The 23,857-nt window shown below is 37.6% G+C and overlaps 2 protein-coding genes across 2 annotated transcripts; both read right to left on the bottom strand.

The window, feature by feature from the left end:
* Nucleotides 1–3,954: 3,954 nt before the first annotated feature.
* Nucleotides 3,955–5,342, bottom strand: LOC133861393 (transcription factor bHLH36). Its single transcript, XM_062297179.1, has 3 exons — nt 4,869–5,342; nt 4,290–4,634; nt 3,955–4,182 (listed from the first exon to the last, which is right to left on the bottom strand). The coding sequence occupies exons 1-3, from the start codon at nt 5,037–5,039 to the stop codon at nt 4,093–4,095; spliced, it is 606 nt and encodes a 201-aa protein (XP_062153163.1). The 5' UTR covers nt 5,040–5,342; the 3' UTR covers nt 3,955–4,092.
* A 12,172-nt stretch (nt 5,343–17,514) lies between these two features.
* Nucleotides 17,515–23,649, bottom strand: LOC133861836 (receptor-like serine/threonine-protein kinase At4g25390). Its single transcript, XM_062297650.1, has 3 exons — nt 21,538–23,649; nt 18,740–18,830; nt 17,515–17,647 (listed from the first exon to the last, which is right to left on the bottom strand). The coding sequence occupies exons 1-2, from the start codon at nt 23,475–23,477 to the stop codon at nt 18,818–18,820; spliced, it is 1,953 nt and encodes a 650-aa protein (XP_062153634.1). The 5' UTR covers nt 23,478–23,649; the 3' UTR covers nt 17,515–17,647; nt 18,740–18,817.
* Between the last annotated feature and the right edge of the window lie 208 nt (nt 23,650–23,857).

A 23,857-nucleotide genomic window follows, 5' to 3' on the forward strand; every position in this document is an offset into this window, starting at 1 on the left:
CAAATTATGATTGCTCTTTTAGCATTTTCAATTAAGTAGCCATTTGTACCTTGTAATGCTCTATTTAAGACTGATAATTTTTTACACGATTTGTAAATTTAATACGAACTCAATATAAAACTAGCATATTAAAGTTGAGCCGTTTAACCCATTTAATAGAATTGGTCAAATTATAATTAACATATATAGTCTTATACTTATGTCCCGACACAACACGACTCAAGCCAAACACGATACATAAGCGCTAACAATTCTTTACACTAACCTAATATAAAATTAATAGATTATGATTAAGGGGTCTAACATGTTACATGAAATGTATCGAGTTAGGGTTGACCTATGTATCCTTAGACTTATTGAAACTTGACACGACACAAACCCAACACATGAACACGAACTGCCACTCCTTGCTCTCTCCGGCTGGTGCCTCCTAGGTATTTTCAGACTCTTTTCCATTGATAAGTAAGAATCAATCAATTGAACCAAAAAAAAAACCAATACAAAGGCCAAAGCAAAATTGCCAAGACTCAAACCAAGGATGCTGTGAAACAAGACATTTCTCCCGATTCTGGATAGTCCATGAGAGATTACATTTATTTTTTAATGGAATAGAAGCCATATTCTTTCTAAAAAAGAGCTACGGACAAAAGAATAAGGGAAAAATACATTTAACCCCCCCCCCCTCCCACTCCTCGGAAAGTATACTCGCTTTTTTGATCTTGCCTCCAATGTATCCCACAAAGTTTCTGAATTTTGCAATGTTGCTCATTCATTAGGCATTTGTCGCATTTCGATCTTCTCTCAGCCAACCGAGATTTAAGGAGTCTAACCAACCGAGATTTAACAGACTAGGGTGGCCAAACCACCGCCAATATATATATATATATATAAGAGAAAACGGAAATGTCAAACGAATGGATATGTAACAATCACCCCTCACAACACAATATTGTTCGCTTTTAATTCCCTCGAACCAGACTTCCCTGTCAGGAGGTCACCCATCCTGATACTACTCTCATAGAATCACACTTAACTGCAATGTTCTGATAAGTTAATGGCCATCATAACTTTAAAACGTGTTGTTTCAAGAAATGTGTGAATATACATATAAGCACATCTCTATTCTCATACCCAGGCGATGTGGAACGTCACATGATAACATTACAAAAATAAAATAAAAAATAAAAATAAATAAATAAATAAAAACATTGTGGGAGTACTTTGTCACTTTTTAAAATATTGAAGGCAAGATAAAAAAAAAAAGAAGCATAAATATATACTTTAGAGAGGTTAAATGTAGTATCACCAAAGAATAACTGCTCATAATTTTCCTTAGTTACAATAAACAAACCTAGTTTGTTGAGTGAGGCCATACACAATTAGCTTATCCAAGAGCTCGATTTCCATCTGATAGCCAGCGATGGAATAACCGTGCATGCCTAAGAATATGCATGACTGAGAACTTAGAAGATAGGTTTCATAAGGCACCAGATTGATCATGCAAATTCAACAGCATATTGATCGAACAAACTCAAAAGGTTAAGGGAGCTAGTAATTGCTTTGAGACTGATTCAACTTATGATTTTTAAATATGATAAAATATAATTTACATCTTTCTGGGTAAATTGCAGTTCTATTAACACTTTTTGGGTTTCAAAATTTTCTAAACAAATAAACTTCCTGTATATCCAATACAATCAATTAAGTACTATATATTCTTATCCACCACGAGTGGAATGATTAGAGAAAGATATTGGTGAGTGAATGGGATCATGTATATGCATGCTTATCTTCAGTGACTTAATTTATTAATGATTTTAACAAGAAGATTGAAGAAGTTAATTCAAAATAATTGGATACCAAAGATGTGTTTCTATATATTGAACTGTATTACAACACAAAGTATAGGTGCATTTTGTCCTTTAAAGTTTAAATACAAAATAGTCCTTCAAATTTAATTTTTCCATAAATTGACAATAATGATATCACAAAACAAATACAATTTTCTCCTGCAGTAAGAATTGAGAAAAAGATAAGAAAGGCAATGAAATTGCCATAAGGCAACCATTGCCTAAGGCAACTTCATTTGAATTTTTTGAATGTCATGACAATTAATATATATATATCATGTGACATCATCTATATCGTTAATTCTGACCATGAAGTAACTCATCTTCGTTTCACTTGAAATAGAGATGATTGGATTCCGTATTCAGTGAAGACTTACACTAGCATCTTTAATTATGAACTTCATTAACAAATGGTGTACTTCTAACAATAACAAAGTAATGGTGGAGTAGGATCAGTTCAACCGCCAGATATCTGTTGAGCGAAAACTTTAATATTAAATGGTGATTTCCATATCTCTAAGATCTTGACATACGATCCTAAGCCCCTACAGGTTTTAATTAATAGAAAGATGTGGTGAGCCTCAAAATATAATTTCTTTTTCTTTTTCTCTTTGGTGGATAAGAAGAAATAAAATCAACTACATTTTAATGTTAAGGGCAACCACATGCAAGGTCCCCCAACTACAAACATATCCGCACAAGTAACCAAACAACAAGATAAACATCAAAGAGCTAGGTCATCTGTATCTAATCCTCGCATTTATGTCTTTCCAAATAAAATACACTGCAACAGCAAACATCAACTTAATAATGAGGCTGCAAAGGGACCTCCATTTAGTATTAATTGACCGTACTAAATGATTTAGTCTATATATTTCTCTTCTGTTGGCCAGAATGCTCTTGCGAGAACAATACACTTTTTTAATATAAGGAGGTATATTTATATATCTTCTGAACTGTTCACACAAGGTTTTACCTGTTTTATTTACAGATACTTAATGCTATTTAACAAACTGTTGTATGACTGGCATATATATATATATATATATATATATATATATATATATATAATTGGAGTAATGTTAGAAATTTTTTTTTGTCTTCTTTTTATCCTCCAAAAAAAGATGTTAGCTTTTAAAATCATCATCGGCTTTGAGATGAACTATTATTAAATTTTGATCCGATAATAATTTTAAAAATCACATCAACTTTAAGAGGATAAAAAAAAAAAAGACATGAAAATAGTTCATAGCATTACTCATACATGGATGATGTGCAATGATCCCAGTTGATTTCACTGCCACGTCATCCCAGTTATACGACAATTTACTAAATAACAATTCTCTTTGCATATAAGCCACAATATTATTTTTATAACGAGGAAACAGATTTACTATGTCCTCAATTGATCTAATAAAATTTTATTTGTAGATTCAGTTTAGCAACGAAATTAAGACTTTCAATGCCTTGCTATATTAACTCAAGAAAAAGACAAATTTATCATGATCACGTGCAATATCCTCCCAACTCCTATACGTCATTCTTTGTATTGGCCATATGAAGAATCCCATGAGCCTGAGGCAACTTAGCATTATGCTTATCCGCTCTACAATGATCATCAACTTAAGGCCATGCCTTAACCGGCCAGGATCTAGACAGCTAAATCTCAATCATGTCATGATATACTGGATCATATACAGTAACCATAAAAGTCATGAGAATAGGATAACTCACCAAGTTTGATGTGTTCAAGACCTAGGTTTTGATATATAAACAGAAATGGATGTTTCATGCATGCATACACACCAGAAAATTGTTTAACCCAAATGATTACTATTATGTCGTTTTTATTTCTTACATTTTGATTATTTTTAAACAAATACCTCGCCATTGAACTGCATATAACCAGTGATCTAATGAATCAACAAGTTGATTATCACTCCATATATTGTTATCTATACGCAATATATGGAGTGATAATCAACTTGTTAATTCATTTGATCACTGGTTATACCACAAAAAGAAGGATTACAGCATGGGAAAAAAAAACGCAGTAAACTCCTCTAGCTAGCTCATGTGATAAGAGAAATAATTTGCTGCAAAAGAGTACCCAAACAGATAAGCCACTAATATTTTCTGAAGATGTTATAGTAGAGAAATTAACTATTTTCGCATTCAAGCAAAGTTTGAATTAACCCGAGAGTGGAATGTCAGAAAACCTTATAAGTGAACACACAAATTGTTAGTTGGGAATCTTCTTTGACAATGGAATCGCTTTGGTAAGCTTTTGTTGCAGCCCAGGTAGATCTATAGTACTTTTCATGTCACTTACCTGTGAGATATATAAAATAAAAACTTCAAAACACAAAAATAATAATAATAAAAACAAAAACCCTAAAGGGCTAATAACCTAGTGATGGTTGGATTGAGTGATAGTACCTGAGATTGGACGGTGTATATTAACCGTTCATTCACTTTTGTACAAAGACATCTATCAACAACAAGCCCTTCCTCAAGTAGTGCTTGGAGAACACTTGATAGAGGCAATCCTTCCTCTGCGAAGCTACTATTAACCATAATCTCAACACCCCCCGAACATGGGCGGACCATAACAAACGTTGTTGGACAGACAGTACTGGAGGTTCCACTCTCAGCTGGGTCAAGAGCAATCGAATTGGTCTTCTTTAGCTCATCCCTCTTTGCACCCAATTCCTTGATCTTATTCTGTTGCTGGCTTATATAATTCACAGCCTCGTTCATGTGGTCTGACATTGAACGCTTGCCCTGAAACGCCATAAATATAAATAACTCTAAAAAGCCATTTGTCGTTCCAAACCCTTACCCTAACTAAAGAAGAAGAAAACCCTTACCCTAATTAAATCAACCTAGCCATACCCACAAACATCCGTGAAGAATTAACGGGTTCTGGGTACGTACTAATTTCTTCACAAGATTGTAAGAATAATTAATAAGGAGAAAGCACTAAATTAAAAGAGGAAGAAAAAAGGGGTCGATCACCTTGATGAACTCAAGAGGGAGAAGAGACCTGAGTGAGGCATGTAGTGTGGCCATCTCCTTCCTTCTTTTCCGCTCCATCTCCCGATGCATCATCTTCTTATCGTTATCATCCGATGATTTTGGCTGCCGGCCACTTGATCCCTTGTAGTTTATAAGTACAGTGTCATCCATTGAAACATGAGGCAGGCAAGAATATCAGATCTTGCGGGATCCTGATCAGTTCATGGTGCGTATAATTGGATTATATCTGCAACACCCAGCTAATATATGGCTTTGGTGTAAAGAAATCATTGTTGAAAAATATATTCAAGTTCTCAAAGCTCTACTCTCAAGGTGGCCGGCGATAGAGGCAAAAGAAGGAGATACGTTAGTTAGGGTGTGAAATCTTCCATGGGCCTGATATTCCAAGATTCTTCGTAATCTATTGACACAGAGGTATGAACTGGCCCTTTGTACAAAAGAATAGTAATTTCATATCCAAACGTGACGCTTGTGGGCACTGTGCCTTTTCTACAAGGGAAACCTCCACCTACTTTCTTTCTATCTTTCTTTTCTTTTTTTCTTTCTTTTGTTCCCTCTCTTTCCCATCTTATCCTAATGGGTCAATTATGACAATGGTTAATTATGGGAATTAATTACTATTCATGTAGTTTTTAAACTAATTAATGGGTCTGTTACTATATATATTGATTAGAGTTAAAAACCTCACTCCGGCACGTGCGGGAACTGTTCCTTCGGTGGCTGCCTTTTCGTGGGTCCTTTCTTGAGATTAATTATCACACGATCCCATGTTCATATCGTCGCCTATTGCTGGTCAGAGAGTTTGTTAGAATCATTAGTCCTTCGTTAGCGTATAATGATGGTGATTAGGCGTGGCTCACACATGCAGAATTCAGGCCGCTATATACCTAGTAATAGTTATGTAGGATGGGATTGGGATATTCCGTGCAAATATGAAGGGTATTGCATAGTGGCAATAGAGTTTTTTTTTTTTTTTTTTTAATGGGTTCAAAAAAAAATTGAACGGTTTTAATATATAGGTGGTCGAATTTTCCTTTGACCATTAGAGGTTTTTTTTTATTTTTTTGACATGTCCACACAAGAGGGGAGAGGAGGATTCGAACTAGTGACCTCAACTTCATGAGGTGTGGTCTCCAACCAATTGAACTACCTCTTAGGGACGACCATTATAAGTTTTACTATCGATCCCTAAACCACTAAAAAAGAGGTTCGGTTACCTCAAAAAGAAAAGGCATAAAACAAGAGAGGAAGAGAGATATATAGGAACTGAAATTCTATCTTCTTTCTTTCTTTTTTTCTTTCTTTTTTTGAACATTCTCCTCCTTAATGTGTTGTTCTTGAACTCTTAATGCTTCTCTGAGTTGCTCTTTGGCAAGGCTTTGGTGAAAAAATCAACTATTTGCTCCTCTAACCTACAAAATTTCAGCTCTACTTCACCTTCTTTAATTGCAATATGTCTAGTCCTGCTGTGATAAATAGGATTAAGTAGATGATTGAGTCAAGGCAATGGGAGAACAAAGCATATGGTCAATACTAACACTAGTGTCAAGAATCCAGAAGGTATTTTTAGATAGGACAAAAGATGCACCTAATAGAAATGATTTTGTACTACTCACTTGGTGGACCATGGATTGTTGTGGATTGATATTATATAAAATAACAAGGAGTTGTAGGCATTGATCAAGTGTAAATTGAAAGGAATATTATTACTGGTAGTGGAAACCTGGTGATCGAGCACGGGGCATAGGACTAGAGTCCGAACTAGAGTCAAACTTGCGATAGCGAGGAGGAAATCCGTGAAGATGGTAACAACACTCGGTAGTATGACCTTCATGACCGCAATGAGTGCATTTCGATCGTTCTTTTTTCTGACTACCAGATCGACTATCCTTCCGTGGTGGTAGATTGCCTTTTACAGCAAATTAAGACAATATCCTCAACGGCTGGTGGGGTTGTAATGCTATGTTGTCGTTCCTCCTAGAGGAACAATGCATAGGCACAATTGACTGGAGGCAATGCAAAGGTTCCATTAAGAGGACATGTCTACAAACAGTGGCATATGAATCATTATTGAGGCTGTTGATATTGTCGTAGCTTCACAACCTCCTTTAGCATGCCCCATGTGCAAGATAGGCTGGACTGAAGTACTGATAGTTCATTCCAGAACTCCCTTCAGATTTGTAAAATATAATATATATGTGGTGACTAGAATATATCTTGCTCTAATTGAAATTAATATGCGACGAACTTTCACTTGAGAGAATCACTCTTTAAGAGCTAACCAAATGTCGCAAGCATGCTCTGACCAATAAATGACACTAGCTAATAGAAATATCACTGGAAATTGCCAAGATTTTTCGATATATTGTTGGAATGGCTCACGCACTGTGAAAAATTGCTGGAGGAATTCACTAGTGGAAAGATGCATGGTGCTGTCAGTAATTAAAATCCAAGCTTGGCCTTATCACTAAGAGCCATAATTATTCAATCAACCCCTTACATATATTTATTATCAACAAGTATCTCAAGTTGTCCTTAATTAATTAGCCTTCAGATGAATCAGATTCCCTCAAGTATATGTTCACCCTACCAAATCAAAACCAACAGAATCCCAAACGAGTGATGTAAATTGATACTTCCTAATATGTCGGTTGATGATCAGATCATCCTCATCACCCTATTTTGTAGCAAGCAAAATATATCATATAATCCAATAAAATCAACTGGGATCTAGTAGCTAGCGAATGTATTTTATTTGTATTTAAATTTTAAAATACAAATAAGCGTAATTAGTTTATAGAGCATAAGCGTAATTAGTGGGAACAGAATAATTAATTAAGAACATAATGATCATGATGAAGTAAAGAAATAGAACAACTAATTAATTATTAATATATTGCTTGAATGGCTCACGTGGCCTCAATTATGTCACATTTTTAATTGTTTTTCGATTAACAAAGCGAATGCTTAACTCCCTTTAAATTAAAATAGTCCTCAACTTCAATGCATATGAGGAAAAATTTACTTGGTAAGAGCGACGCACATCACTATTCTTAGCTTAGACTCTTTGACTATTATGGCACATGCACATTGGCCCAGGTTTTTTTCTAAAGCGGCGCACATATTTTAAACAATAATGCCTATACTTCAATGTTTGCTTTGTAATTACCATATTCTTCTTCTCTCTGCTTCCATTCTCTCTTCTTATTAAAAGAAGTCCTCGTCCAACTCATAAAAGAGTCATAATTAAGATAAAAGCTCATCCCATGCTATCTTCCTGGAGATCTTCCTTTGATACTTAATTTGGTGGTGTCGCAGCTTTATTTAATTTCCTCCTTAATTTTAGACCGACCAGTGGTCCAGTACCTATCCCATATATGCATATTGTGAAAGATTGAGCACATTATTTTCCCAATTTTTAGTGCGGAACCATAATTAAACTAAACTAAATTGCTTTTACACAAGATTAATTTAAGGTTTGTATTCAATTCATATTGTACGTTTAGCCAGAAACTATAAAAGCGAGAAGGCATAGGCACCTAGAAAAAAGGCCGCTAATTAAGGCGGTATGAGGTAGAATACTAGAGACAGCAGACAGCACGGCCAAGAGACACAAACCTCGAAAGATTCACCGACCCTTCTCAAACCCCCCATAACAGCAAAGAGAACACATATAGAGGTCAGATCAAAGCCACCAGTAGAAGGCACTAGCACGGTGTTCGGATAACACCTCAAAAAGATATGCAACCAGATATGTAGATCTTAAAAGTTTGGCAATATTCATGACGAGTTAGACTGTTCTCAAATAATAATGGGAGATGTTGTAGATTGGATGCAAATTATAATAGGTGGGTTTAAAATATTAATTTGTAAGTAGGAACAGCCCCCACAAAGCCTTTAATTAGGTGGACGGTGAGGTCACGTCTCACCTCATCCTTTATGCCAATTGTGACTTCAAGGAATCTTTAGCCTTCATAGACAAATAGGAGCAAAACTAGGAGAACTTGAATAATGTTCCCTTTGCACCAAAAAAAAAAAAGAAAAAGAAAAAAAAATGCAATGAGCTGGCCAGTCTTCCAGATTTGCTCTAATCCCCAAACAGCAAAAAATCCCTCAAGATCTGATCCTGGGTCATGCTTCGCTAGATGGCTGTAATTTTAACAACACCATAGGGAAAGGCCAGCGGCCAAACTATGGGATACCTTGGATAAGAACCATTGCAATTTTAATGATAACAAGGTCATGCTTCATGACTAGATTGTTCATGATTACTGTAAAGGATAGAATCTTGGACAATACCGATCGAGATCACCTAAAATCATGGACTTGCCTTAGACAAAGCCAAATCTGCTTAATGGCTGCTTGTCTGTCTTTCAACTAAGGTTTCAAAACCTTTTCATGGTATCAAAGCTCTCAAAAATGACCAAAGCCCTTTTTTTTTTCTCTGCCCACTACTTCCATGTAACCTTTTGTCAAACACTCAAGCTTAGGGTTGTAAACGAACAGAACCGCTAGCCAATAGACTCCGACTCGGCTCGGATTAGCTCAATTTAGACTCGATTCATTTACTAAATGAACAGAACTTAAACAAAAAATTTAGGCTCGTATAAGCTTATATAACTTCATTAACTTTGTAATGAGAACATGTCAAGTATTAAAAAAATAATTTTTTCATAATGTAATAGATATAAGTTAAATTATTGTAATTGTGAATTTGGATATAGATATATATATGTCTTTGTGTGTGTATGAGTGAGTTTATGTGTATGTACATACATTCATACATACATACATACATATATACATAGATACATACATATATAGATATTTGTGTGTGTGTAAGATCGATAAACATATAAAATTAAGATTAGATTATTTAATATTTGAGTTAATTTCTGTAATTACTCAAACAATAAATACTAACCATAATTAAACAACTAATAATCAGTATTATTTAAAAAAAAAAAACTTTAAATAAACATGACATTAAATTTATATATAGAATGACTAAATTAATTGAGTAGTTCATGAACAAGTTCGAGCTCATTCAAAAAATAAATGAACAGAATTTGAACAAATTATTTTGTTCGGTGATAAGTTCAAGCTCAGCTCGTATTAGAAAAAAAAAAAAAAAAAAAAAAAAAAAAATTAAACGAATGGACTTAAATATTAATACTCAGCTCAACTCGGCTCGATTACAACCTTAACTGGTCAAGCTACATCCTTTGTCTTTCACCCAAATACAGCATCCAACATCATCTAAAACACCCCAATACAAGCTATATAGCCAATCGTTCAGACCAGTACAACATAACACCAATCATACGCACATTCAGCCTTTGTTCATACGGAACAAAGAACACCCACAAGCAAAACCATCTTTCAAACAAACATGAATTCAGATACAACACTGAGCCAGCAACCCATTGAGTCAAGTTTTATGTTTTTTTGTCCAGTGACAAATACCAAAACGAAGAACCCAAAACAAAGCACTGCCAAAATCAACCCAAAAGCACCAAACTATCTCTCTTTTTTTAATTTCCATCTGATGAGAACAATTCAAAACCAGAACCAGAACCAACCCAAATACGCCATCCAATCTCGTTTGCCACCCTGTTATTTTATCACTTATCCCAAAAGCTTAAGTTGATAGGAAGAGGTAAATTTAATTATTTAATCAATACGCTAACACTCTCATTCACGTGTGAGTTCAAACTCTCTCTTCTTTTTTTTAACAAATAGCATGTGCTATCATATGTTACTTAAGAAAGCCTCAGGACAAGGACAAAAACAGAAGATACAAGACCCCTACACCCTAAGCCAGATAAATCTGACTTGAACAACAACCAAAGCAATACATAACCGTTACAGGGACAGTACTGAGCCACTTTTTAGATTTAAGCACAATCAATAAATAAAAGAGGGCAAATCTAACACCTAAGCCAACAAATAGTCCAATAACATTTAAGCATCACAGAGGCAGACTATGAAAAGAAAAGAAAAGAAAAAGGAAAGAAAAAACAACATAAAAAACCCTAAACAGAAACCAAAACCAAGACCGGCGTCAGGTGGCACCGTCGCCGGCAACGGTGCATGTACTACACGCGCTGCCACCAAAGACCTCCTCTGTAGCAGAAATCCGCCGAAAGACCTCGAATCCACTGAAAAACCCCCAACCGCACCCTGGAGGACAAGCCGTGACCCATACGCATCGGTCCAAGGAGTGACCTCCTTGGCGCGTGTAGGCCACGCGCCGAGCTTGAAGAACTGTCACAACCGTGGCTGGAGGCTGCTGGATCGGAAGAAACCGGTGACTACCATGGAGAGGCGCGTGTCTTGGAAAAACCAGCTAAAGTGAGCAAATCTGACTCCAAAGAAAGAAACCAAAACAAAGAAAAATCAGGTCAGAAACTCCACCGGAAAACACATCAGAAAGTCGCTCCCCAACCCAAATCCTGTGAAGTCTTCTGCCAGGGAACATCAACCACTACCGAATCTAACCCAGGAGAACAAAAACTCGAAAGCCCTAATGGCTGAAGGACACCAAAAACTCCACTGACTCTAGCCAGTGAGGAGCAAAAAACCTCCCCCACCCTAGAAGGGCGAGGAGGGAAACACCACCCGGGGAGAGAAGCGTGGAACCTCCCACTTAGTCTTCTTTTGCTCTCTAGGGCCGGCTCTAGAGATCTGAGGTCAATTTCATCTAATAGCTAGACTTAATACTCGTATAATAGCTCAAACTCTCTTTTAAAAGATGATGTTCAACACGTGAAATATTTAATTGAAATAGGAGGTAAACAAAAGTAACAAATGTTCGAACTTAAGACCTTTAACTCTGATATCATGTTAATTCATCACTTATCCCAAAAACTTATGCTAATAGGAAGAGGTAAATTTTAATCATTTAATCATTTATTTAATACTTTAACATACTCCTTCGTATAAGCACATTTCTTCCTCTATTCAAAGATGGAACAAGGAAATACTTCATCTTCTGTCGTCAATCCCTTAAACTTTAATACCATTCCAACAACTCTTTTCTCTTCCTGCCACATATACGGGTCCTCTCTCTCACTTCACTTCCTCTGGTTCTATCTCTTTGTTTGATGTTCTTGTTGTTCACTCCATTACCAAAAAAAAAAATCTTATTTCCATCAGCAAACTAACCGCTGATAACAATTGTTCCATCACTTACATTGATTCTAGTTTTACTATACAGGATCTTTGCACGGGAGTGGTGTTGGGAACCAGTAGATGCAAGGATGGTCTCCACATCCTTGATCGTGGGCAGAAGGCCTTTCTAGCCACTCTTCAAGATCAAAATCTGCAACCTTCACCTGACATTTGGCATGCTCTTTTGAGTCATTTCTTCCTTTCGTGTTAAGAACGTACACGTGGCAAAATATGGACACGTGCATTTCATAAGCGCGTCTATATGGACACGTGTGAAATACACGCGTCCAATTGGACACGTATATTATTACACGTGTCTATCCTAATGCGTGTATGAAATACACGTGTCCAATTAGACGCGTGTATTTTTACACGCGTCCAATTGGACACGTGGATTAATACATGCGTCTATATAGACACGTGTAATAATACACGTGTCCATATGGACACGTGTATTAAATACACGCATCCATCTAGACGCGTGTATTTAATAAACGTGTCTAATTGGCCGCGTGTAGGTAATACACGCGGCCAATTGGGACGTGTATACTACTAGCCATGTTGTCATAAAGACACGTGGCTAGTTGGACGCGTGTCTACAGTGACCTCTACTGTAGACATGCGGCCAATTGTGGTTTTTTTAGTAGTGGTTGTTGAGTCTTTAATTAAGAAAGGTGTCATTTCTGTTAGATATGTCATAGTTATGTCAACTTGAAAATAGCCATCGGCTCCCTTTTGGCAATTTGATTCGAATTAATACAATACTGTAATTTAGTGTCTTTTCTGCCTAAGAATTATCAGTAGAGTAGTCGTCACCTCCACAAGAATGGTAGGAGTTGAACATAAGATTTGAAGATCATTTTTTGAATAATATCTTTCTTATTTTTCTACGAGCATTTTGCTTAGTCCTTAAATATTTGACTTTGTATTTAAGTTTCAAGGTTATTTTTGTATTTCAATTCTATTAATCCTTTCTTGTTGGGTTTTAGATATCGGCCTTAATCGGGGATCAAAATTTGGGTTACAAAACTTTTAACACATTCTCTTACAATCGTTTTACTTAACTTTCATACATGCATAAGTCTTACCAATATATCTTAATGGTATGAAAATTATGTAAAAGAAAGTTGTACAAAATTCACTCCCTGCGCCTTATCTGCTACTATAACAACTGTAACTTCCAAGGACATATAACGGGAGTTAGGCTAACGTGGCCTATTGGTCTTACGTGGAACTCTATCATTCATTTTTCTTAAAAATGGCCTTGTTCTCAAGGTTCGTACAAACATTTTGACACATGGGCTTAGCAAATGAGCTAGGGCCCATATTTTTGGGGGAATGGGGGCGAACCAAAGATCGAAGACAAAACGTCTTTCTCTTTTTGCCTTTTCTTTTTTGGCCACACTTGAACTGAGTTTGTGTGAGAGAGGGCTTGTCGGTGCTAACGAATTCGGTGGCAGCTAGCGTCGATCGAAGAGATCATCAGAGGCTCATGACAAGGGCGGCACGGTGGGTGGCGGGGCATCTGGGATGCGGGTTGCAGTGGGTCTTGGCTGCAGGTTTGGTCCGTGGAACGCGACTGAAGGAACAGCCCGCGCGCGCGGCCATGGTTCGTGAACAGCTCGGTCCGTGGAAGGCGTCGTGGTACTGTGGTTCTCTTGTTCCTACGTGGAACTCTATCAAACTTTTCCCCATCACATTGTTTTTGTCATCACTTGCAACATGGATTGAGTTGATGACTGTCATTTTCATCTTCTATTTTCATCATTTTTTGGTTTAAATCACGTGCATATCTTTAAAACTTGGATGGATGGTACGTACGTACAGATGATTGGCATATTGGTTGTTAGCACAAAAAGACTCCAGAAAGAACTTAAAAGGATCTCTATCATTTCTCATTTGAAAATAGGATGCGATTTATATATGCTCCGTTTGTTTCGGGGTAAAATGATTTCTGTAAAATAATTTCGGCATTTTACGATGTTTGGTAGGAACAAAAATAATGGTCAACGAAAATTATTTTCAGTTTGACCATAAAAGCTTCTTTAAATTTTGAAAAACGATTTACGGCTTTTAAAACCGTAAATCGTTTTCCGAAATTAAACTATTCCTCCTTACAAGCATGTTAGATATCCAATTGCGGAAATCCGCAATAGTCAATCGTCGGAATCCAGCTGGTGCAGGAATCTGACAACATCCGGCCACCGAAATTTTGTCGGCACGGGAATTCGGTGACATACGGTCACCGTCGCAGGAATCGGCAGACCAAATTCCGGCCAAAATCTGGCCGTAATCTGGCCATTGTCAGAAGTCGGCCGAATCTGGCTAAAATGGCCGAGATCTAGCCGGATCCAGGCCATTTCAGGGCAAACCTGCTTGTCGGAATTCGGCAACGGCGACCAGACGTTTCCAAATTCCGGCAACAGTTGCCAGACTTTGATTTTCACATTTCGTAATTTTTTCGTGCGAACCAAACGTCGAAAAATATTTTCGAGAAAATTATTTTTTCTAAAAATGATTTCGCCGAAAATATTTTACGACGAAAATCATTTTACGTCGAAACAAACGGAACATTAGTTGAAAAAACCATGTTAGAAAATTAGTTGAAAAACTATGTAGGATAATTGTTGTTGATTATATATCATTTGAAAACAACAACCGTTCTGATCAGTCAAATAACGAAAAGATAAATGATTTATAGTCATCTGAAAATGACCTTTGCTTTAGTTGATATAGATATATATATATATATATAACATTTGAAAAAGAAAAAGAAAAAAATCATAATAAAATATCATTAGAGTTATGTGCCTTCAGACCAACAAAGAGATAGAAATTTGTTTCGTGGTAGCCAATGCGAAGCATACAAAATTGTGAGAAATTGAAACATGCACGTTTTTTATTGATCAAAATTCATTTCTTTATCTTGTCCATTTATTACAAATGAAGTCTTTGTTTAATTACATTTTTTTATTATTATTACAAATGAAGTCTTTGTTTATCTCTTTTTAATTAGTATAAAGAAATTGCAAGGCAAGAGACTTTAATAAACAGTTTAATTTCTAAAGCTTCTTCATATCAACCTCCTCTAATTTTCTAAACAAGCTTGGTACGAGTCCTTAATTAGTACCTTGTTTCATCGTTTCTGGTCAAAAACCACACACGGAGCTAATTAACCTTTTGAAAAGAACACTTTTTTCTTAGAGAAAAAAAAAATAGTAAAAACTTTTTGACTGAGAAAAAAGTAACTTTTTGACTTACAAAGTTTGGAGAATTATTTTTGCATGATTTTCTTCCTTCGAAGCCCATTACATAAGGAAACTCTTTGCTAGTCGATGTTCTATTCTAGGATACTAGAATATATATAGTTTTAAAAGAAAATGAAAAAACAGAGTCATAAATGACATGACTCTTTTCCTCCTCTGTTTTGGATTGCCAAAATAGAGCTTATTCCCATGCCCATGGTTGCCAAAACAGAGCTTAACATTCCCACACCCCTTAAGATCAACCTTGTCCACTAGGTTGGAAAATTAGAAAGTTGTCAAGGAGCTCTGCTTCTAATGGAATATATGTCTCCCCGTCCCTTCATCCATGTCGTCTCCTTTAATGAGATATTGAGATTTTTGTTTGCATTGATGCCCTGCGACCCAACGCTCATCACAGTTGTAGGAAAACTGCTTGTGAGGACACTCATCGGCTTCAGTGGGAGTGAATCGTTTGACTAGTGGTAGGTTCTCTGCAGACGGTGGCGCGACTAGGAGATTTCTCATGGGTGTCGCTGCAAGCTCGAGAAATGTTGATTTTGGCTGAATCATTTTGGTCATCAATTTCTCCTAGTGCAAGCTAGTGGCCTAATTCAATGGCAAATAATAACATATTGGGGTGAAACATCTTCACATTGATTCGTATATTTTCTTCTAAACTTTCAACAAAACAGCTCACAAAAAAAGCCTCATTGAACCCAAAAACTTGATTAGTTAGGCATACGAAATTGCGTTAGTAATCCCGAAGACTGCCCGTTTGCCATTTGTTGAAGCTTGGATAACGACATAATCCTCGTACTCGGTTAGACCAAACCGAGATACCAAAGCTTGTGCGAACTTAGTCCAATTGAATAAGGGAAAGGTAGTAGAAATCCACTTGAACCACCGGAGCGCTTTGCCTTCGAGATGGACATGGCGGGGAATTCTGCTTGTGGTGCGGTGTCAATGTTGTTCACTTCCAGGCATTGGACGTCTTCTGAGAGTCGATCGTATTTCAGATGGAGGGCCGACAAAAACTTAGCTATTTCTCGCCACTGATTCTTCGAATGTTCCATAAATTGCGAGAACTCTTGGTCCATATTCCTTAGTATTTGCAGGAATGGACCATGCTTCGAGGATCGATGCTATGATACCAAATGTTAAGAACGAAACTTTATTAAAGTTCAAGAAAGAAAGAAAGAATGCCAAAGAAACTCTTCCGAGTAACAAGAACAATAATTCGTTATTTCTGCATGACTTTCTTCCTCCTAAGCCCATTACAGATATACTAGCATGGAGTTTTGCCAACAAGAAGCTCTCTACTAGTCAATGTCTTATTTTAGGATACTAGAATACGGTTTCAAAAGAAAAATAACAAAGAAAATGGAAAAACAATCTTAAATGGCATGGCTTTTTTCCTCCTCTGTTTTGGGTTGCCAAAATATAGTTTATTTCCATGCATGGAATATGACTTAGCATTCCTTCTGATGGTTGCCGAAACATGAGTTAATGCGAGATATACTTTTGTGTATTCCTCTTTAGTTGTAAAACGGTATTAACACATGAATAAACTAATTAATTTTTCACATATAATATCTAAACCTTATTTCTATTAGTATTTTTTTTTTTATAAATAAATTTAGTTTTATTGAAAACGTAAGGCACACCTAAGTATACCGGGAATATCCATAAGGAAACACCTAACTAAGAATAGAAAAACGAACAAGGAAATCAACAAAGGTAATCGACAGTGGGGACAAAAAAGCCACCGTCCAAAAATACAGCGTATGAAAAAACGAAGTTAAAATTTCTTCGATAGAACTCTTCAAATCCTCGAAACACTTAAGATTTCTTTCCTTCCAAACACACCACAAAATGCATATTGGCACCATCTTCCATATCACAGCACTCCACGGCCTTCCAAACTTCTACTACAAGCAAACAAGTCGATAACTCTTCTAAGCATAACCCAAGACATACCAAAACGAGTAAATATTCTATTTCACAGAGCGGAAGCCCATTCACAGTGAAGAAGAAGGTGGTCCACAGATTCCTCATCTCGCTTGCACAAGCAACATCTATCTACGATGATGATGATGATATGCCTCTTCCTGAGATTGTCCACAGTAAGGATTTTACTTAGGGCTGCCGACTACGCAAAAAAAAAAAAAAAAAAATTATCGAAGGAGCTTGAGTCTGCCACACAATCTTCCAAGGAAAGTGTCTACCATCAGAGCAAGCCAATAAGCTGAAGAAGGACCTGACCTTGAATAATCATTTCTTAGAAGAAACCCATCAAAGCCTATATGCACGATCTCTAGCCACCATGGTTGAGTGCAACACCTAGAAGAAGGAAACAAAGGCACCCACTTCCCAATCATGCATCTTTCTAACAAAACTCATAACCAACATAATCTAACTCTAGCTTTTTCTTTATTAGTTAATTAAAAAAAAAATACCTCCCTTCCCCCCCCCAAAAAAAAAAATATATATATATATATATCTGGATTTAAAAAAAAAAAAAAAAAAAAAAAAAAAAAAAAAAAACTTGAAATTTTTTATCTTATTCAAGGTATTTTCCCTTCTGAGGCATATTAGATATTTCAACAAAGGTGTACACTGAGGGGTAAATATACTTTTCCCCCAAAATTAAACTAAATATGTCCTAAGTTAGGGGATATATAAGAAAGAGCCTCCAAGCCAACTTGGAAAACAAAAACCTATGTATTCTCTGTTATGCTATAAAATCAATCAATACTTAACTTACGCATGAAATATGTTTAGAAGTAAAGGGGACGATTCCGCATATTTCTTGTACAGAGACCACATGTTTCCAAAGGCATCTAAAACTCATAACCAGACAATCTCAAAGAGCAATCCCTCTATCTCTGATTCTCAGTTCTTAAAGGTACATAAAAACTCTCCACCAGAAATAGGCCCCCAAATAGCTATTTAAATTCAAAACAATCATCACTCTTGGACCAAAGTTTACAAAGCCATTTACCAGCAAAACCAATACCATAGCTCCTGTCTTTCAAATCTTTCAACTTTTCTTTATTTGAGAGGATTTAGAGCTGTTTATCTATAACAGAAAAGTGAATATTTTAAAATTCCATTAGTACTGATCAACTTTTTTTTTCTTCTTTTTCTTTTTTTTTTTTTTTATATATAAGTTTTGTTCATCTTTCCCACTTACTGAGAGCTATTCACATCATATTAGAGATGAAACTATAGTATTAATTTCCAGATGCAGCAGTAAATTAGAACGGGTGCTACCCAGTAAGCATCCGGTCCCCAACACGACAAACACTAACAAAAATTCTCGGAGAAAAAAGAGGTGCTAGTTGTCTCTGTGCATGTGATTTTGGGTCTCTGTGGGCAAGTAGTAACAAAAAAGTTGACACAGAACATGTAGGAGAAACCAAACTCATTTACCTCCTTCACATTGTAGCAGTCGAAACGGTGACCAGCTAAAGCACTTCCCACTTGGCTCCAGAATTCCCTACCTGGAATTTATAATATTGCTCTGATTGGGAAATAATATCAAATTGCAGCATTGCAATCTCTGTATATATTCCAGACAAACAATATTCTCATCTCAAAGTTACAGATTTGGATTGAAACACCAATATATATATATATATATATATATATATATATATATATATATATATATATATATATATATATATATATATGTGTGTGTTATTTATAAAAAAAAAAAAAAAAAAAAAAAAAAAAAAAAAAAGAATATCTTCCAGGGAAACTATTTTACACTAACTGATAGCACATGCAATGGCCAATTCCTGGATCACAACTCACAAGGTTATAGAAGTTTAACTACGGATCAAATACAGACCGCCCATGAGGAGATACCCAATAAGATAAGTTACACATTGTAATAAGAAAGGAACAAGTAAAACCAAAGTGCATCTTGCACAAGAAATCGTGATTTAAAGAAATGGTTGTGAGAGAGAAAACAAGTACATAAATTGCTGATGAATTAATAGAATAAATACTTACTTCATTTACACCCAACAAGAAATGTCTCTCGGGTCATGAACATTCGGAAACGAGTAATGCTAGAAGTCCTTCTTGTGTCCCTCTTATGTCTCTCCAATAATGATATAACTTTTAAAATCACTGTTGGACTTGTGATTGATCATTATTGAATTTTGATCAAATCGTAATTTTAAAAGCCACCTCATTATTAAAGGGACACCACGAGGACTTGTAGAATTACTCTTCAGAATCTAGTAAATATTATGAAGGGGCTTAACTTCTTATTAGACTGACAGCACAGATTTTAGTTATGCATTTATAGAACTCTTCCATTCAAAGAATATCCCATCTGTTTTGTCCACACAATTCCACCCAAGACAAGTAGCCACTGCATATGGAAATACAAGACCAGCAAGCACCAAAACCTAGATTATAAAATCACAATAAACTAAGGCCAGCACATCACCAGTTTATCTCAACACTTTCATTGGTTTATGTTTTACAGAATTGCAGTGACCAGTGCTTCAATGGTTAAAAAAACCTTAATACAGGTTTGCAGAAAAAAAAGCTGCGACTGAAAGACTTTATCCATCATCCCATCATTTTTACTCCGTTAGAAAGAAAACAATCATCCAAGTTGGATGGATTAAATTCTTATATCTACATAGCCAAAGAAGGGGCACTGAACAATCATTTTAAAAACAAGGGACACCCTATCTTATAGCTTCAGAACAACCTGTGACAAATTGGCAGTGTGTATATTGAAATCATTAGGCATCATTAAATTATGTTGGCCTTATGTTGTCTTATTACCACCATTTCTGTAGCTCACAAAAAATAATGGTTAAATGCATAATTGGTACCTATGGTTTAGGTCTATCAAAAAGGTACTTCAGGTACTTATCAAAAAAAAAAAAAAAGGATCAGGGTTATAAAAGTGACAAAATTGATACTTATACTTTACAAGTTTATCAATTTGATACTTCTATCCATTTACTAGCTGAAAACTTAACAGAAATTTTGTCAAGTGTATAAAAAGCCATGTATGACTAATAAAGTATTGTCACGTGTACACAATTCCACTTCAGCTTGAAACTTAACAAAAATATATATATATATATATATATATATATATATATATATATATATATATATATATATATATATATATCTCCACCACTTGGGGGTGGATGGACCACCCTCTTACTTGGAGGTGGGGGGTCTGGACACCCCTAAGAAAGGTTTGGGAGGTGGGTGGACTACCCCCTAGCCACGGCAGGTGGTCTGATCACCCCTTTAAGAAGTTTTCAGGGTGACTAAAGCCACTCACTCACCTAGAGGTGGTTCAGCCACCCCAATAAGACGTTTCGGGGTGGCTGGACCACCCCCTAACTTGTGTTTTTCGAGGGTAGCTGGACCACCCCCTGGTGAGGGGGTGGTAGGAGGGTGGTTTGGCCACTCCCAGAGTGATTTTTAAAATGACCCGAGCCATTTCGAAAACTTTTATAGGGGGTGGTCGGACCCCTCCACCCCTAGGTGAGAAAGTAGTCCAGCCACCGTCAAGATGCAGAGAGCGGAGAGCCAACCCCTCAGCCACATTTAGTTAAGTTTTCAACCAATAGATGGTTGGAATTATCAAATTGATAAACTTGTAAAATACAGGTATCAATTATGCCACTTTTTAAAACCCATGCATTTAACAAAAAAAAAAAAAAGCACAAATATTACCACTATTTTAGTAACAACACTAAATTCCATGAATAGTTTGAATATTTTTTCCTTTCTAGCTAGCTAGAAAGTTCCGCAAATACAAAGCTCGGTCAGTTCCAAAAAAGTAGCAGACAAAGAGGGGACAACCACCCTGGCCAAAATTTCCAAACTGATTAAAGGCAAGCTGGTCGTTCAATTCCAATGAATAGTACTCAGATGGCCTCATCGCTGAAGTATGGAACATATTATTCAAAAAGCTAATCTAATTTTTCACGGAATTTCTGAAACTCAGTGCAAAGAGAAAAGGGAAGTAGGGTCCGTGTTTTGATTTTCTCCTCAACTATGGTTACAGAAAGTCCCAACAATTTTTCGAATGGTAGGGCCAAAATGGAATCCAATTCAATGTGAACATAATATGTTGTTTCTCCACCTCTCATCCACAAAGAATGAAGAACCAATAATCTATAGCAGTATACATGAAACTGTTCGTGAAAATCTATGACGAACGCTAGAAAACTCACCGAATCGTATTATGTGACTTGTAAGGGAAGCGTGATGGAGTTGAGGGGGATAATTCAATCGGCAGTTGGGGCGGTTCTGACTGGCCAGCAAGCATCCCAACAACCTCTTTCATGGATGGCCGGCGAGCAGGCCTCTTCTGCAAGCAAATCAACGCAACGGTGATGCAAAGGAGAGCCTGTTCGCGATCCAAACACTGAATAGACTTATCAACCAGATCAAGAAGCTTTCCGGTGCGGGCAAGCTGACGTGCCCAAGACAAGAGATTGGCGCGTTGGAAGTCCGAAATGGGCGTATTCAACACCTGAAGTGGGCGGCGCCCGGAGATCAGAACCAGCAATAAGACCCCATAGCTATATACATCACACTTTTCAGAGATATTTTCACCAACACCATACTCAGGGGCAATATAACAAACGGTTCCTCGCATACTCGGAGTACTACTAATACCACCACTCTTGCCAATTTCCCCACTAAACGAATAATCATGGCTATTGCGGCGAGCTCTCCATACCTCACTGGTGAGCCCATCCAACCACCGATCCATACTACCCCAACTCCTCTGACTCCGGCTTCTCCCTCTCTTCTTGTACAAATCCTCGTCCCTCGGCCACCACTCATCGCAATTGTCATCGCTAATAAACCCCATTTGCTTCATTTTGTTCTTGTTTTTCTTCTTCCTAGTTAGCTCTTCACAATACTCTTCCTTCCACCACTCTCTCGCCGGCCTCCGCTTCTCCTTAGAATTCTTGGAGCTCTTGTCCTCCTCCATTGTCATCCACCACTCCAATCGCCTCCTGTTCTTGTTCTTCTTCTTCAACTTCTTCTCTGACTTTCCAGTTGCTCCACTACCCGAAGAAGCGCCAACCCAGTCGCTTTTCGGCCTCTCCTTGTTTATCTCTGTCCCAATCCACTCCATCACGTAGTTCTTTGTCTCTTTCCCGCTCCTTCCTCCTCCACCAACACCAAACAGCTCGTTCCCACTCTCAACGCTGCCCCTGTCGAAATTCCCCTCCGAAACGCTCGGCGATACCGCCGTCACGGGATGGACACTCTCCGGTGACGATGACCGACCCACAACCCCATTGAAATCCTCAAAAGTAATAGTCACGCTCTCGGTCTCCTCAACTACTGATCCACAATCCTCTACGACTCTACCTCCACCAGCACCTCCACCTCCACCACTGCCCTCCTTCGCGGCCAACCCACCGCCATCTTCAACCTCTAACGCAATCTGGTTCTCTGGTTTCAGCCTAGCAAGCCCGAAATCCCCAATCCTGGCCGAGAAGTGCTGATCCAAGAGAATATTACTAGGCTTGATATCGCTGTGAATCACCGGCGGGTCCAGGCCATGCAGATACTCGAGCCCTCTGGCGATATCGAGAGCGACGGCGAAGCGCCTCTTCCATTCCAAGAGCTCGGGGGGTCGTTTGCCGCGGAGCAGCGCGTCCTGGAGATTTCCGTTGTGCATGAGTTCGTAGACGAGAAGCATACGGCGCCGTTTGCGGTCGGAGGAGAAGCCGAGCACGGGGACGAGGTGAGGGGAGTGGAGCTTGGAGGCGAAGAAGAGCTCGTTGTGGAACTCCCGCTCGCCCTGGAGGGAGCCGGAGTCCATGGCCTTGACGGCAATGGGCACGGGCGGGGTGCGGTCGAGGGAGCCGGAGAAAACAGGGCCGAAACCGCCCTGGCCGAGGCGCTGCGAGAACGAGTGCGTGGCGCGGCGGAGGGCGGAGTAGGAGAAGCGGTGAGGTGGGGGGCAGGAGTCGGAGGGGGCGGTGGCAGTGGAGTTGGTGCGCTTGTGGCTGATAATCTTGCGGTAGAGGATGACCAGGATTGAGAAGATGGCGAAGGAAGCGACCAAAAGGGATTGGGTCGTCGGGGAGGGAGTGGGCGCAGGCGATGGGAATGGGGATTGGGATGGGGGGATTTGGCGGCCTGGCATGGCGGCGATCACTTCTTCGGAAATGGTATTGAGATTACAACGGCAGAGACTGACGAAGTTTCATGATTGAGAGTTGAACTAGAATATGGCAGAGAAGAGATGATTCATGAATCAAGACTTCTAAAATTATGCCGTATCCCTTTTCTGTACGAGGAATATGGAACGAACTTGTTTAACATCAATCCAAGGAAAAAATATTATATCTATATATAAATATATATATATTAGGATATATAAATATATCCTATATCAATATATATTATAGGATATTATGGTCAACAAAATAATAATAAATATATATATATATATTATGAGATGACGTTATATTAAAATTTAATTTTTAAATTAACATTTGTAAAATTAATAATAATAACAATAAG

The sequence above is a fragment of the Alnus glutinosa genome, chromosome 2 (assembly GCF_958979055.1).
Source record: "Alnus glutinosa chromosome 2, dhAlnGlut1.1, whole genome shotgun sequence".
In the NCBI taxonomy this organism is placed as follows: domain Eukaryota; kingdom Viridiplantae; phylum Streptophyta; class Magnoliopsida; order Fagales; family Betulaceae; genus Alnus; species Alnus glutinosa.